The sequence below is a fragment of the Grampus griseus genome, assembly GCF_964374135.1.
Source record: "Grampus griseus genome assembly, chromosome: 7".
Lineage (NCBI taxonomy): Eukaryota > Metazoa > Chordata > Mammalia > Artiodactyla > Delphinidae > Grampus > Grampus griseus.
In genome coordinates, this window is record NC_139001.1 from 109500314 (window position 1) to 109516931 (window position 16618).

General features: G+C 50.9%; 1 protein-coding gene across 6 annotated transcripts in view; it reads right to left on the minus strand.

The window, feature by feature from the left end:
• Window positions 1-15203, minus strand: part of LIMS2 (LIM zinc finger domain containing 2) — a gene marked incomplete at its 5' end in the record, with an annotated part of 35403 nt that extends 20200 nt beyond the window's left edge. Inside the window, one exon of one of the 6 annotated variants that reach the window (XM_082657786.1) lies at window positions 14989-15203. In XM_082657786.1, the coding sequence (XP_082513912.1) occupies window positions 14989-14999 (11 nt within the window). Of the gene's footprint in view, window positions 1-1861; window positions 1948-2689; window positions 2976-14549; window positions 14575-14845; window positions 14909-14988 lie in introns of those variants that run through there. The other 5 variants (XM_082657788.1, XM_082657790.1, XM_082657789.1 and 2 more) reach the window with 5 other exon arrangements.
• Window positions 15204-16618: the final 1415 nt, after the last annotated feature.

Consider the following 16618-nt stretch of genomic DNA (forward strand, 5'->3'; position numbering starts at 1 on the left):
GGGGCAGGAGGGAGGTGGTCACCCCCACCTACCCTGTACCCTTCTCCAACCCTCCGTGGCACCCCAAAGGCTCTCAATCTTGACAGCCAACGCAAGCCTATTGGTTGCAAGACGTCACTGAGCTCTAGCCTGGGGTGGGCTGGAGGGAGTCCTCTCCGAGCCAGGTCCTCAGGAGGGGAGGTTGTTGGTTCCAGATAAGGAAACTGACGTGCAGAGAGGGTCAGAAGCCTGCTGAGGTCACACGGGGTTGGACCCGTGCTCTCTCGTCCCCTCAGCTCCTGGTGGCCTCACACAGGCATGACCATTCACGACGGCTTTTTCAACAGCCCCAGACCATCCCCCACTCCAGTCTCCCACCCACCAGAGCCTAGAAAGCCAGCGTGAGGGCCCAGGAGTAGGCAGGGGCTGGCCACAGGGGGCCTTTGCGCACTCGAGGGTGAGTCCGTGTCGCTGAGGCCAGGTGATCCCGCGGTCAGTCACAAGCCAGAAGCTCAAAGAAATACCAAGCTGAGGTTAGCACATGAACGTATGTGCATGCGTGTGTACACGGACTTTCCTGAGGCCTGATCTTCACTACCAGCCCTGCCCTCCTTTCATCTGGCTCAAGCTCTTGTGCTGCATCCATACAGTGCCACCAGCCTCCAGCTTGGCCTCTGGCCCATCAGGGCCCTGGTCGCCCACTCCCGGCTCACTCCACAGATGTCCACGGTCATCAGAGGCCAACCGGTGAGGGTTCCCGTTCTCTCAGGTAAGTCACTTGGCCTCCCGCGCTCCGGATTCCCCACCGGAGCAGTGGGCTTGTCCAGTGCCCATCCTGGTGTGGCCCCTGGTGAGGGGCCTGAGACAGGGATGCAGGTGCAAGCCCGGCTACAACAGGTATCCCGCGGGTGGCCCTCTGCAGCCTCTGCTCCCTGCCCCCCACCTGACGGCCTCCCAGACACCTTTGAGGGCTCAACCCTCTGCCCGGCTCCGGAAGGCTGCCCTGGCCATGCGCGCACCGTGAGCACACAGTGGGGCGCACGTTTACCGCGCAGCATCAGCCTCTGGGTTCGCTCTCCTCCCGCAGCCTCCAGGCTGCCCACCTCTGTGACTGCTGCTCTGTCTCCTCCCTGAATCCCCACCCCCTCCTCGCAAACCCCATGTCCTTCCCGCAGCTCCTCCCCCACGCCTCCGGGGGTCCCACCTGCTATTTTGATGCCGAAGACCCCAAGCCCATGGCCCTCACCGCTCTCACTCCCTGCAACTTCAACATGTCCAGGGGCCCCTCCCCCAGCCCCACCCTCACTCCAGGGGCTCCACTATCTAAGTGCCCCCTCAGGCCCTCCCCACCCCAGGCTAACTCATCCTCGAGATGCCCTGAGGTCCATCCCGTACCCACAGGTTCCCCCTCCCAGTCCCAAAGGAAGCTCTCCTCATTGCCTACACTGGCAGTTCTCCCCGGGATAAAGCAGTTCAGGCTTCAGAGTCAGTCCACCCTGGCTTCAAGTCACAGCTTAGCCATCTTTTGGATGGGTGATGTCCAGCGCGTTCCCTGACCACCCAGGGTGCTCATCTAGAAAGCGGCCAGAAAGCGATCCGAGTCTGAAAACGGTCGTGGAGGTTACCTCGGGCAAATTATCTGAGCGCCCCATCCTCAGCGCCCTGCCCAAGAGTGCTGATCCCAGGACAGCAAACCCGGCTGGATTAAGCCGCGCCCTGCCCCCCACGGCCGCCACGCCCGGCGCCGAACTCACGCCCGGGGCAGCCGGGCCGCCGCCGCCGCCGCCGTCGGAAGGGCCAGGCGGGTGTCCGAGGAAAGGCCCGCGGCGGCAGCTTTCCGGCCATTGTCCCCCGCGCCCCCGCCCTGCCCCCGACCACCTACCCGGGCGCGGCGGGCGGCGAGCTCTGCCGGTGCTGGCGCCGCCGGTACAGCCCCGACGCGGCGAGCGCGCCCAGCCGGGCGGCCATGGCGCGGGCCTCCTGCTGCCGGCGCGTCGCGGGCCGCCTGCTCCGACCGGCCGTCGGACCCCAGCCTCGGAGGGCAGGTGCGGCGGCGGGCAGCCACCAACGGCCGGGCTGGGCCGCCGGACTCCCGGCGTGCGGGGGGCGCCTCGGCCCCCACCCCTCTGCACAGGAGCTCACGTTACGCACTGCGATCTCCAAAGGGCAGCAGAGTCAACTCCGAATAGAAAGGATATTGTTCCCGCGGCGGGGGCAGCACAGTGAAAGCTGAGGCTGGCAGGGTTGGGTCCAGGCTGGGGAGGGAACACGCTGGGAAGATCCCAAAGTGCACCGAGGTGAGAGGTCTAGTCCACAGTGGCAGGGCAGGATGCCTGGAGATCCCGGGTTGCCAGGAGCCTCCGAGGAAACCCTAAGCCCCCTGGACATGCTGACGATGGTACAGTCATCTGAGGAGGGCAGTATGGGACTGAGCCAGCTTAGGAATCCTGCAGTCAAGAAGCCGATGAGGGATTCCCACACATGCCCACGTTTGCCTTGTTCCCTTCCCTGAGAACCTGCAGCCACCTGGGAGACCCAGACCAGGGCAGCCCGGTCCCTGGATCTGGCCCACAAATAACCATCCACCCCAAAAGGGGTCCACACTGTCAAAAGCTAGAGGGCAGGTAGCCCCCCAGCACACCACGGAAAGCAGAAGCAGCAGCCTCCGATGGAAGACCACCAGAAAGGCAGCGTTTCCATGCCTTCTTACCTAAAGGGACTGGCGGGGTTACTGTGATCTAAGTGCAAACACCCACGGCCAGCATCTCAACTGTGGCCACTGCTGGCCGGGCAGGCACCACGCGCAGCGTTAAATAAGGATCCGGAGGACTCGCAGAAATCTATAACTCAGATTCCATTTCCCTGGAAAACCTTTCTAGCGGGTCAAGGAAGCGTGAGCAGGATCTTCCTCTGCCTTCCATCGTTCCAGGGCGCTGGGCCTCCAACACGGTGGCAGGAGGAAACTGAGGGGGTCCATCGAGACTCAGAGGTCAGTCCCGGACACCGAGGAACACACGTCATTTAGTAAATCCAAACACGAGGAAGTAAGTACTCATTAACTACCCTGGGGTCAACCCCCAAACACAGCCAGATGACTACGAACATTGGGTGCAGTATATAGTTTGTCAAAGCAGCTCAATTCCAAAGGTACCAAGCACTGATCAATTCAACAAATATTTTCTTAAAGGTGGCCCCAGGGTCTAAAGGGCAGAGAGAAGCTGAGCCTGGAGCCAACAAGTAGAAGGATCACCTCCCACCTGCTGATGTAGAGAGATGAATGCTTAAGAAAGCTAGTGTAGAGAGTTTTCTTAGAGCAGCTTCAAGTCGATGGCCTGGGGCCTAGGCCCCTCTTACCAGTGGGGGTGGAGGCACCAGTCACACTGGGATCCGCAGCCAGCATTCTGGCTCCAGAGAACACAGTTGCAAAAACACAGTCAGAATGATGTCAGCAAAAATGGCAGAATAAGGACCTCTGAAAGTTTGTCTTTCCATAAAAGCAATGAAAAAACTAGCAAGGAATGTCAGCAGCACCTCTTTCAGAACTCTGTAAATTAACCAAAGACTTACAGTAACCCAGGGAGCAAGAAAAACTGCTGAGAAGACATACAGATGACCAACAGGTACGTGAAAATATGCTCAACGTCAGTGATCATCAGGGAAATGCAAGTCAAAACCTCACGGAGATATCACACCTGTCAGAAAGGCTATTATCGAAGGGCTTCCCTGGTGGCGCAGTGCTTGAGAGTCCGCCTGCCGGTGCAGGGGACACGGGTTCGTGCCCCGGTCCGGGAAGATCCCACATGCCGCGGAGTGGCTGGGCCCGTGAGCCATGGCCGCTGAGCCTGCGCGTCCGGAGCCTGTGCTCCGCAACGGGAGAGGCCACAACAGTGAGAGGCCCGCGTACCGCAAAAAAAAAAAAAAAAAAAGGAAAGGCTATTATCAAAAAGACAAGAAATAACAAGTGTTGGTGAGGGTGTGGAGAAAAGGGAACCCTCTTGCACTGTTGGTGGGAATGTAAATTGGTGCAGCCACCATGAAAAACAGTATAGAGGTTCCTCAAAAAATTAAAAATAGAACTACCATATGATCCAGCAATTCCACTTCTGGGTATTTATCTGAAGAAAACAAAAACACTAATTTGAAAAGATATACACACCTCTGTGTTCACTGCAGCATTATTTACAATAGCCAAAATATGGAAACAACCTAAGTGTCCATCAATGGATGAATGGATAAAGAAGCTGTGGTATATAAATGCAGTGGAATACTATGCAGCCATAAAAAAGAATGAAATCTTGCCATTTGAGAAAATATGGATGAAACTTGAGGCTATTACGCTAAGTGAAATAAGTCAGACAGAGAAAGACACATACTGTGTGGTCACATTTATACTTGGAATTTTAAAAACAAAACAAAACAAAAAGCCCAGGTCAGATACAGAGAACAGATTGATGGTTGCCAGAGGTGGGGGTGCGGCGGATGGGTGAAATGGGTGAAGGGGGTCAAAGGATACAAACTTCTTTTTATAAGACAAATAAATCATGGGGATGTAACGTACAGCATGGTGACTATATACTGTATTTCATATTTGAAAGTTGCTAAGAGAATAAATCTAAAAAGTCCTCATCACAAGGAAAAAAATTTTTTATAACTATGGTGTCTAGTTAACTAGATGTTAACTAGACTTATTGTGGTGATCATTTCTCAATATATACAAATATCAAATCATTATGTTGTACAGCTAAAACGAACATAATGTTGTATGTCAATTATACCTCGATAACAATAGATCAATTAAAAAAATAACCAGCTGGGAGGGGGTTATAAAAGCTGAATCTTGGTAAGAACACCTCTTTGGTGTTTTCATTTACCCTAGTCCTTAATCCCCACTTCTTAACTCCATAGCTGCCTGGAAAAGTAACTGGCTGCATTCCCAGTAATGAGGGAGCAGAACAGGGCGGAAACTCTTTCAAAGCTTCATTCCCAAAGGAGAAAGACCTGGTCTTCCCTGGAAGGTCCCACTTGAAAGGCTGGTTTTTATGTGACCTCACTCACACTTACCCAGTGCTCAGAGCCTCTCCTGGGGTGAGTTTTTCAAATGTGTTACTATCACAGCTACCTATGTATTACTATCATAGCTGCCGTTGTCACAGGCAAAGGGGACAGTTGGGAATAAGATGTCCTTAGGGGCTTCAAAAAGAACCGACATATTCCTGGGAATCTAGAAGGCCATGCGAATGCCCAGGGCTACGTGCATGCTCAGGAAAGTCCTTAGAAGGTCCTAAGCTCTCACTTCTGATGGACCTTTTGGGCTCTGTACAATCAGGAAGTGAAGACTAAGGCGGAGTTGTAAAATGCCTGGTTGGATGTTGAAACTGTGCCCCAACATACACTCAGAGCCTTCAGTAAAGGCTGGGAGACTTACTGGTTTCAGACATTCAAGAAAATCTCTGTCCAATCATTAGCTGACTACTAAACTAACCAGGCAGAGACTTCAGTGGCCACAAATGACAGAGATACAGACTTTACAGAATCTGTTCAGAAAACTCACTAAACAAACAATAAGCAGCAACAACAAACCCTGGGGAGTAGGGAGAATCTGGTTTCCAGAGCTGCCACGTTATTTTATTTGAAAAGTCCCGTTCTCAGCAAAAATTATGATACACGCAAAGAAACAACAAAAAAAATGACCTAGACACATTAAAAAGAGAGCAATCAACAGAAACTGTCCCTGAGGAAGCCCAGATGTTAGACTTACTAGACAGACCTCAAATCATCTGATACAAATACGTTCAAAGAACTAAAGGAAGCCAGATCTAAAAAACTAAAGAAAAGTATGAAAATCTCTCACCAAATGGAGAATATCAATAAAGAGAGAGAAATTATAAAATGGGACCAAAAACAAATCCTAGAGTTGAAAAGAAATACTAAAGAGAGTCCTTCAGGATGAAATGAAAGGACACTAGACAATAATTCAAATCCACATGAAGAAATTAAGAGCAGGGACTTCCCTGGTGGTGCAGTGGCAGTTAGGAATCCGCCTGCCAGCATGGTGGGGACACAAATTCAATCCCTCATCCGGGAAGATCCCACATGCCTTGGAGCAACTAACCCTGTCCTCCACAACAACTGAGCCTGTGCTCTAGAGCCTGTGAGCCACAACTACTGAGCCCGTGGGCCACAACTACTGAAGCCTGCGAGCCTAGAGCCCGTGCTCCACAACAAGAGAAGCCACTGCAATGAGAAGCCTGAGCACTGCAACGAAGAGTAGCCCCTGCTCACCGCAACTAGAGAAAGCCCACACAGAGCAACGAAGACCGAATGCAGGAAAAAATAAATAGGGAAAAAAGAGAAGAACCTGTTAAATTATTTAAAAACAAAAAAGAAATTAAGAGCAGTAAAGGTAACCATAAGATAAATATAAAAGACAGTATAAATGTATTTTTTGTTTGTAAACCTTTTTTTCCCATCTGGTTTAAAGATGACTGCATAATGAAATAATTTAACACAAAAGAAGGCAATGGTGTAGGAATTAAGAAACAAAAAAGATGTAAGACAAATAGAAAAAAATAGGAAAGTGGCAGATGTAAACCCCAGTTATCAGTAATTACATTACATATAAATGGATTAAACTTTCCAATTAAAAGTTTTTTGAACTTTTTTAAATGGATATTTTAAATGTGATCCAACTATATGCTTTCTACAAGAGGTTCACTTTAGATTCAAAAACACAAAAAGCTGAAAATAAAAGAATGGAAAAGATATACCATTCAAACAGCAAACAAAAGAGAACTGGAGTGGCTATACTATCAGACAAAATAGACTTCAAGGCAAAAATTGTTACAAGAGCAAAGAAGGAGATTTTATGATGATAAAAGAGTTAATCCATAAAGAAGAAATAACAAGTATAAACATATGCACCTAACAACAAAGCCCCAAAATACCTGAAGCAAAAATTGACAGAACTGAGAGAAAAATAGATAATTTAAAAATAATAGCTAGAGACTTCAATACTCCACTGTCAATAATGGATAGACCATTATATAGAAGCTAAGCAAGGATATAGAAAACATAAACAACACTATAAGCCAACTAGGCCTAAAAGACATCTATAGAACACTCCACCCAACAATAGCAGAATATACATTCTTCTTAAGGACACATGGAACATTCTCCAGGACAGACCATATATTAGGACATAAAACAAGCCTCAGGGCTTCCCTGGTGGTGCAATGGTTGAGAGTCCGCCTGCTGATGCAGGGGACACGGGTTCGTGCCCCGGTCCGGGAAGATCCCACATGCCGCAGAACGGCTGGGCCCATGAGCCGTGGCCGTTGAACCTGCACATCCGGAGCCTGTGCTCCGCAATGGGAGAGGCCACGACAGTGAGAGGCCCATGTACCGCAAAAAAAGAAAAAAAAAAAAGCCTCAATAAATTTAAAATGATTGAGATCATAAGAAGCATATTCTCAGGCCACAGCAGAATAAAATTAAAATCAATCATAAAAGGAAAGTTAGTAAATTCACAAGTATATGGAAATTACACAACATACTCCTAAAGAACCAATGAACCAAAGAAGAAAACACAAGGGAATTTAGGAAATACTTTGGAATGAATGAAATGAAAACACAACAGACCAAAATTTATTGAATGAAGCTCAAGTGGTGCTCAATTTATAACCGTAAATATCTACAGTAAAAAAATCTCAAATCAATAAGTTAACCTCCCATTTTAAGGAACTACAAACAGATTAGTAAACTAAACTCAAAGTAAGCAAAAGAAGGAAATAATAAGGATTAGAGCAGAAATAAATCAGATAGAAACTAGAAAAAAATAGAGAAAATCTATGAAACCAAAAGTTGGTTCATTGGTAAGATCATCAAAACTTAACAAATCTTTATCTAGTCTGACCAAGAAAAAAAGAGAACATTCAAATGACTAAAATTCAGAATGAAACAAGGGACTGAACTTAGAGAAATTTAAAGGATTGTAAAGAAATACTATGCACAGTCATATGCCAACAAATTAAATAACCTAGTTGAAATGGACAAATTACTAGAAAGATATAAATTACCCGAACTGACTCAAGAAGAAACAGAAAATCCAAATAGACCAGTAACAAGTACAGGGGATAGGTTAGTAATTAAAAAAAAAAAAGAAAAAGAAAAAGAAACTTCCCACAAAGAGGACCCCAGGACCAGATGGTTTTATTAGTGAATTTTATCAAATGTTTAAGTAGAATTAACACCAGTCCTTCATAAAAATCTTCCCAAAAATCAACCAAGAGGGAACACCCTAACTCAGTGAGGCCAGTATTGCCCTAATACCAACACCAGACAATGACATCACAAGAAAACTACAGATCGATATCCCTTATGAATACAGATGTCCTCAACAAAACTGAATCTAGAATCCTATAACAAGCATTATACAACATGACCAAATGGGATTTATCTCAGGAAGATAAGGTTGTTTTAACATTAAAAAATTGATACAATACATCATATCAGTAGAATAAAGGGGAAACACCACATGATCATCTCAGTGAATGCAGAAAACACACTTGACAAAATCCAACACCTTTCATGATTAAAACAAAACAAAACAAAACAAAACTCAAGGATCTAGGAATAGAAGGGAATTTCTTCAAACTGCAAAAAAACCACAGCTAACATCATACTTAATTGTAAAAGACTGAAAGTTTTCCCTCTAAGGTCAAGAACAAGACAAGATATCCAGCCTTCTCATTTATTTTCAACATTGCACTGGAGGTTCTAGCAAAACAACTAGGCAGGAAAAGAAAATGAAAGGCATCCAGATTGGAAAGAAGGAGTAAAACTATCTCTAATTGTGCATCACATTTTCTTATATATAGAAAACCCTAAAGAACTCCCCCCTGACACACACACACACACACACACACACACACACACACACACACACCTATTACAGCTAGTAAATTAATTCAGCAAGGTTGCAGGATAAAAAACAATATACAAAAAGTCACTAGCAATGAGCAATCTGAATATAAAATTAATAAAACAATTCCATTTTTAATAGCATCAAAAAGAAAAAATACGGGGCTTCCCTGGTGGCACAGTTGTTAAGAATCTGCCTGCCAATGCAGGGGACACAGGTTCCAGCCCTGGGCCAGGAAGATCCCACATGCGTGGAACAACTAAGCCCATGCACCACAACTACTGAGCCTGTGCTCTAGAGCCTGCAAACCACAACTACTGAAGCCTGTGTGCCTAGAGCCCATGCTCTGCAACAAGAGAAGCCACCACAATGAGAAGCCCACGCACTGCAACGAAGAGTAGCCCCCGCTTGCTGCACCTGTGCGCAGCAACGAAGGCCCAATGCAGCCATAAATAAATAAATAAGTAAAAATACTTAGAAATAAATTTAACCAAAGAAGTGTAAGCCTTATACACTGATAACTATGCAACATTGTTGAAAGAAATAAAAGAAGACCTAAATAAATGGAAAGGCATCCCATGTTCATAGATTAGAAAACCTAACATTGTTAAGATAGCAATACCTTCCCCCCCAAATGACCTATGGATTCAACACAATCCATATCAAAATTCCAACTGCCTTTTTTACAGAAATGGGCAGACTAATCCTAAAATTCATATGGAAATAAATGCAAGGGACTCAGAATAGTTGTTCAAAACAACTTGAAAAAGAACAAAGTCAGAGGACTCACATTTCCCAATTTCATAACTTACTACAGAGTTACAGTAATCAAAACAGTATGGTACTGGCATAAGGATAAGCACGTACATCAGTGGAATCGGATTGAGAATTCAGAAATAATCCCATACATCCAGGGTCAATTGATTTTTGACAAGCCTGCCAAGACAATTCATTGAGGAAAGAATAGTCTTGTCAACAAATGATGCTAGACCCACTTAATAACCACATGAAAAAGAATGATTTTAAACCTCTACTTCAGGTCATATATACAAACTGACTCATAAAAAATAAATAAAAACTGACTCATAATGGATTGAAAACTGAAATATTACAGTTAACACTAAAGAACGCCTAGAAAAAAACATAGGTATAAATCTCCATTGATTAGGTAACAGTTTCCTAGATATGAAACCAAAAACTCAAGCCATCAAAAATAAATAGGTAAATAGGACTTCATCAAAATTTAAACTTTTGTGCATTGAAGGACACTATCAGGCAAGTTAAAAGGCAATCCACAGCAGAAAGTATTTGCAAATCATATATCTGACGAGTGTCTAATATCCAGAATACAAAAAGAACTCTTACAACCCAACAATAAAAAGAATCCAATTTTAAAATGGGTACAGAATTTGAGTAGACATTTCTCCAAAGAAGATATACAAGTGGCCAATAAGCACCTGAAAAAGTGTCCAACGTCACAAGTCACTAGGGAAATAAAAGTCAAAACTATAATGTGATACCACTTTACACCTACTGATGCGGATAATGATGTATTAATTAGGACGTGGAGAACTGGAACCCTCACACGTTCCTGGTGGGAATGTAAAAATTGTGCTATTACTTGGAAAACAGCTTGGCAATTCCTCAAAAAATTTAACACAGAGTTACTATGTGACTCAGCAATTCTACTCCTAGGTGTTTGCTCCAGAAAGTAGAAAATATATATAGGGATGTTCACAGCAGCATTATTCATAAGAGCCAAAACTGGAAACAATTCAAATGTCCACCACAGGTGAACATATAGACAAAACGTGGTATATCCATATAAGGGAATATTTGGCTAAAAAATGGAACAAAGTACTGATTCATATGACAACATAAATGAACCTTGAAAACATGATGCTAAATGAAAGAAGCCAGGCAAAAAAAAAAAAAAGTGACTTAATGTACGGTTCCATCTATATGAAACGTCCAGAACAGGCAAATCTGTAGAGACGGAAAGCAGACTAGGAATTGCCAAGGGCTGGGGGGGGGGGGGGGGGGAAATTGACTGCAAATCGGTTTCTTTTGGGAGTGATGAAAATGTTCTAGATTAGTAGTGATGGTTGCATAACGTGGTGAATGTACTAAAAGCCCCTGACCTGTACACTCTGAAACAGTGAATTTCATGGCATGGGATTCCTATCTCAAATGTTTAAGCAGCACACATGTAGCGATGAATGCAACTATGTCACTTACTAGGGCAGAGACAAGGGCCAGGGCAGCCGCCAGCAAGGCATGAGATGGCGCTGCCTCTCCGGCTGGGTGGTTAGTGCCACCCCCAGGGGAGCCAGCGACACCACCACAAACAGCGTCTCCGCCAGAGTCAACCTCACTGGGGGGCCGAAGACGACTCGCCCAGATCCTTTGCCTGAGATGATGAGTGGTGTATTCCAACCTTCTTGCCTCACGGGAAATTCGAGTAGACATCATCAGAAATTCAGAAGATCGGAATAAACAGAGCAAGGAGCACAGTTCAGGGACCTCCCTCTGCCCCGCTCCCCACCTAGAAATGAAGCCCCCAGGAGGGTTTAAGTGAGAATCTGCGTGTGGTAGGTGGGAGCGGGGAGCAGCAGTGTCGCCGGAGAGGCGGGCCAGCCGCTGTGCAGGGAACGCCTGGTGCCTCTCCACAGCGGTGTGCCCGGGCCACCCTGGGCCAGATCACACTGCTGACTGCTCAGTTTTCAGGAATTCCGTGAACTGCTTCACATCACGTGGGTAGCTTGAAGTGAGCCCAGGTAGAGGTGTTGTTATAGCACGGAACTGGGCACACACTACAGGTCAGGCCAGCCAGAGAGGGGAGTCTACACTAGAAGCAGAGGAAAAGGGAGGTGGTGAGGGGCCATGGGCGGGGCCCAGCCTGGGGCTCAGGCCTCAGCTGCACATCCCGTGTCACCTGCTTCCCACTGGGCTTAAACCCTTGACTCCATCACAGCCCCATGTGCTGTCCTGAGGGCTCTGGCTGCCACCCTAGCTGCACCTCGGCAGGTTCCTCTGCTGAGGGGGTCACTGGCCGTATTCCTGAGGAGGGTGGGGAGCAGCTGGGAGCACATCGGGGTCGGGGGAGGCTGGTAGGTGTGAGGAGAGGGCTCTAGCAGCCCCACTCTGCACCGCACCGAGCGTGGGACCCAGCTGCCATCTGGCAGCCTCTGCGGATGCCGGTCATGCGGTGGGTGGGACTTGGTGGGTAGGCCAAGCCACTGAGTCACACTGCTGCGAGCACCAGGTCCCAGGCTCCCTCTGGAAGACAGCTGCTGCCAGGCCAGGTCCCTGGGTAGGGGACATAACCCACTCGGGCTTGAAAACCGGTGACGCCAAAGGCCCCTTCAGCTGGAACAAAGATGCGGTGTTTTTAAGGTCCGGAGTCCCCAGGGCTGCAGCTGGGGCTGAGCCTCTTCCCACAGCACAGCTGCTCCCTAGGCAACCACGCCCACGTTCCAGGCCTCATTCACTCTTCCGCCCTAGCTCAGCCCTCTCCTGGGCTGCAGGCCCTCATGTCCAGTCTCAGGGTTTGCCCCTAGACTCACCACAGCTCTTCGAATGCTTCATGGCCCAAACTAGCTCTGTGTCCACTCCCACACCTGCCACCACAAACCGGGCATCCTCTTCCTGGATCCGTCCTGGGTCCAGACTCCACCCCCCAGGTCCCCTGAGTCCGTCTATTCTTCTCCAGCCCCATGGCTGCCAAGCAGAGGCTCTCCCGTTTCTTGCCTCCTGGCCAGTCTCCTTCCCCTTCTCTTCCTCAGCAGCCCCAGGCATGGGTGACATGCCTGGTCATGCATGTAACCCCAGGTCACTTCAGTGGCTCCCCACTGCCCTCCCTCTGGTCTCATCTGCTGCAGTCCCACGGAGGGCTGGGACTTTACGCCGTTGGCAGGGACAGCCCCAGAAGGTGCATGAGGTGTACAAGGACAGGGTCATTTCCAAAGGTCAGCCTGGTCTGGCCAGCAAGGGATGATGTGTGGAGAACCAGCATCCAGGTGTGAGAACTGCCCTGGCATCTCGTGGGGGCAGTGGACGTGTGGAGGGCACGGTGGCATGAAAATGAAACTTCACAGCTTCTGGGACAGGAAAAACCTCGCCCACCCCAAAGATTGAATGTCCATTGCTCTGCCAGCCTGGCCCCTATGCCTGTGTGGGGAGGGGAGGCTAGCCAGCCCTGGCATGGACGCCGCATGTGGCAGGCAAACTTCAAAGGAGGGTGGAACACTGTGCTCACAGACCACTCACAGCTTGTGAAAAACAAATGAGCACGAGAATACACCACAAGAAAAGAAGAAAGCCACCAAAATGTTCCTGAGGGCACTTCTGAGGAGTGGAACTGCTGGTGTTTCCTTTCTTTCTTCTAATGTTTCTGTTACCTTTTTTGTTTCTGGGTTTTTCCAAACTCTCTAAGATGAGCAGTTTTACTTTCACAAGGAAAAACCCGACTCAGTGTTTTCCAAGGCTCACTCTGGTCCCTGTGTCACTTGACGACCAGCATCTTTCAGGCTCAGGGAGCCCGCTGGAGCCAGGCAGCAGCTGGGGCAGGCTGGCCTCTGCTCCCCCAACCCCACCCCCCGCCTGCCTTCCCAGCTTCTCCTGCCGGGCTGCGTCTGGCTGACCCGACGGCCCCCTCTCCCTGGAAGACCCCCGGGACTCAGGGTTGAGAGGACTCCTGCTGAGGGAACAGAGGTGCGTCAGGGTTTCTGCCTCAACGCCCACCCGGGGAATCTGGGCAGAAGCTGCTACAGAAGCTGGCACCCTGCGGCTCTGCCCTACGATCTCTTCTGCGCCTGGAGAACCACCTGCCACGCATCCCACCCCCACCCCACCACCCATCTGTCGCTGCTCCTGATTCCGTCCCTGTCCTTCGCTCTCCCTTCTTTTCCCCGGAAGCTCTGAGGGTGTGGAGCGAGGCAGCCACAGGGGCGCCCTGCGAGGGACCGGAGGACACGAGCGCACTAGGAGGGGTGAGCGCTGGAAGCTGGCATTGTCCACAGACTTGGGTCGGGACAGGAGGTCTGGGAAGGGGGCAGCAAATCGCATATGAAGCACAGGACTCCCCAGATGACAGGATCCGTGCTGGTTCCTGGGGCTGCCCTAAGACTCGGGGCCACAGCCTTAATAGCGATCAATGTGCCCCTGCAGGCTGGGCGACCGCCCTGCACATCGCCTAGGTTTGGGTCCACCACCCTGTCCCGAGTGGCCGCTCCCCACTCCTGAGCACTGCCTCTCCAAGCCCCTTTCCCCAGCAAAGCCACAGGGTGCCCTCCACCCTTCCGCCGAAGTCAAGGGGTGGTGAAGAAGAGCATCCTCCTCCCAGGGATTGGCTGGAAGGGGGCGCCCGGACCTCAGAGACCAGCCCCTCCCACGCAGCCGTGAGTCACGCACTTGTACCCAGCCATGTTCCAGAAAGGGCCGCAGAGGCCAACACTGGCTGGGAACTGGTGGACATGTGACTGGCCTGGTGAGTCACTCGGGCTCTGTGGCCTCAGTCACCCCATCTGTGCAATGGCCACAAGGGGTATGAGAGCAGAACCTGGGCCAGGCCTGGAGGAGTTTCCTGCCCCCAGCCTATCCCCGCGCAGCCTATGTTTGCGGGCAGCTCTGGCCAGGCCCCCAGACAGACCTTTTACCATTTTTCCCATTCCTGGCTTACAGAAGGCTCCAGAGCTGAGGCCTCACAGGATCACACAGGGAAGCTGGTAGAAGCCGACAGCCTGGGTTTTGACGCCTTGCCCTTTAGTTGCTTGTGACCTTGAGCAAGTCCCCGCCCCTCTGAGCCCTGAGCCCCGGTTCTCCGGAGGGGGCGGGGCTCACGGCCCCGTCGTGCGGGCAGGCGGTTCGGGGGACGGAACAGGCCCTTCACCTGTCGCTGCCAGGGGCCGGCGGGAGGGCGGGACGCGCGGGGCAGGGGCCGCTGACCTGAGCGGCGCTGCCGCCCGGGAGCGGCCGAGGTGGAGGGGACGCGCGAGGCCGGCGCGCGGGAAGGGCTCCGGGCGTGCGGGGGGTCCTGTCGCGCAGCCCCTCTCCCTGGCCAGCGGCGCCCTCCGCCCGGGGGCAGTTACCTTCCCGTCATGGTGGCCGAGCGCGCCGAACCGGGACCGCCTCGGGACCCCCAGAGCCTCCGCCGCCGCCGCCGCCGCCCGCCGAGCGCCCTCCCGCAGGTCCGCGCGGAGCGAGGAGACGCCCAAAAAAGGCCGGGAGCCGCTCCGCCCGCCGCCCAGCCCAGCCCAGCCCGGCCCGGCCCAGCCACCCGAGCGAGAGGTGGGGGCCGCGGCCGGAGAGCTGGGCGGGGGTGGAGACGCCCCGCCCACGAGGTGTGGGCGGGGGCGGGCGAGGCGCTGGGAGCCCAACGCTGGAGCGCTGGGAGGGGGGGCGCCGCGCCACCCGCGCCGCCTTGTCTCGGGGGACACGCGAGCTCGGCCTGCGGCGGTCGCGGGTCACGTCCTCCCCGCCGGCTTCGCCCGCCACCTCCCGGATTCCGGGCATAGCTTTCCTTTAAAAGGGAGGGAAGTTATAATAAACGCGAACGAGCCCCCTCGCCCCGCCGGGGCGCCCCACCCGGCGCTCCCCCTCCGCTGTCCCGGGCCGCCCTGGAACGCGAACACACGCAGGGGGTGGGAGGACGGTGGAGAGAGCGGCGCTGCTGAGACCACCTCCCTCCCCGCTGGCCCCCAAGCCCGGAGTGCCCGCTGCGGCCCCGGGCAGGAAAGGGGGTCACGTTCGCGCTTTAATTCCGCAGACGGATGTTTCTGGGCACCGACTCCCTCCCGGGGCACTGGGGACTCCCAGTCCACGCAGTCTCGCCTCCAGGGAGGTCAAGGTCGAGGGGCGCCCCTCGGAGTCAGGAGCCAGGTTCTGCATAGTTAGATGCCAGGCCAGGAGATTACCTAGTGCCCTCCCTAGGAAATTACCATCTCATCCAAGTCTGTGAGCAGCCCCCTAACCCAGCAGAAGGTACTTTGTAAAGACAGACCAAACGCCGAAGTTGGGGAGGAGGGCCAGGTACTACTCCTCCTGCCTATGATGAAGCGCTCGCTATTGGTAAGCTGAAGAGCCATTAAAGTGACCTGGCGATATAAAACCATTTAGGGAATCTATTCTGAGAAAAGTATTAAACAAACGAAACAAAAACCTCACTCTGCCTAAAGGCAGATATTTCTAGCGGGGCTGTGGAGTGTAGCTCATAATTGGAGACGGCCCAAATGACACCGTCGGGGGGCCGGGGGGGGGGGAGGCCCAAATGACACCGTCGGGGGGCGTGGGGGGGGGTGGGCGGGCAGAACTGAGCAGCCTGGTCTATTAACCCAACTGAACGTCGCGCATTACTTCTTGGCAACAAAGACTATCTAGAAATGGCCATGCAAAATAGCAACGTATGAATAAACAGGGGAATTCAGAAAGACAAATCGATACTACCGTGCAGCCTTATATCTGCAGAATAAGCTTGGAAAAGGCACCTGTTCCTAAGTAGCTGATATCTTGAAACTAGTGTGGTTTGCAGTTGTTCTTTTTGCGAACGTGTCTTAGCTGATTCACTGTAATTTGATGGTTAAGTGTAAAACGTGGATGATTTCTTGGGTCGTCTGCCTGTTGAGAGACAAATGCTTTCCATAACTGCGAACACAGAGAAGCAAGTGTGCTGGGGGCTGTGCACCAGAAATGGACTGGATGCTTAAGCGAATACTGGGGTCC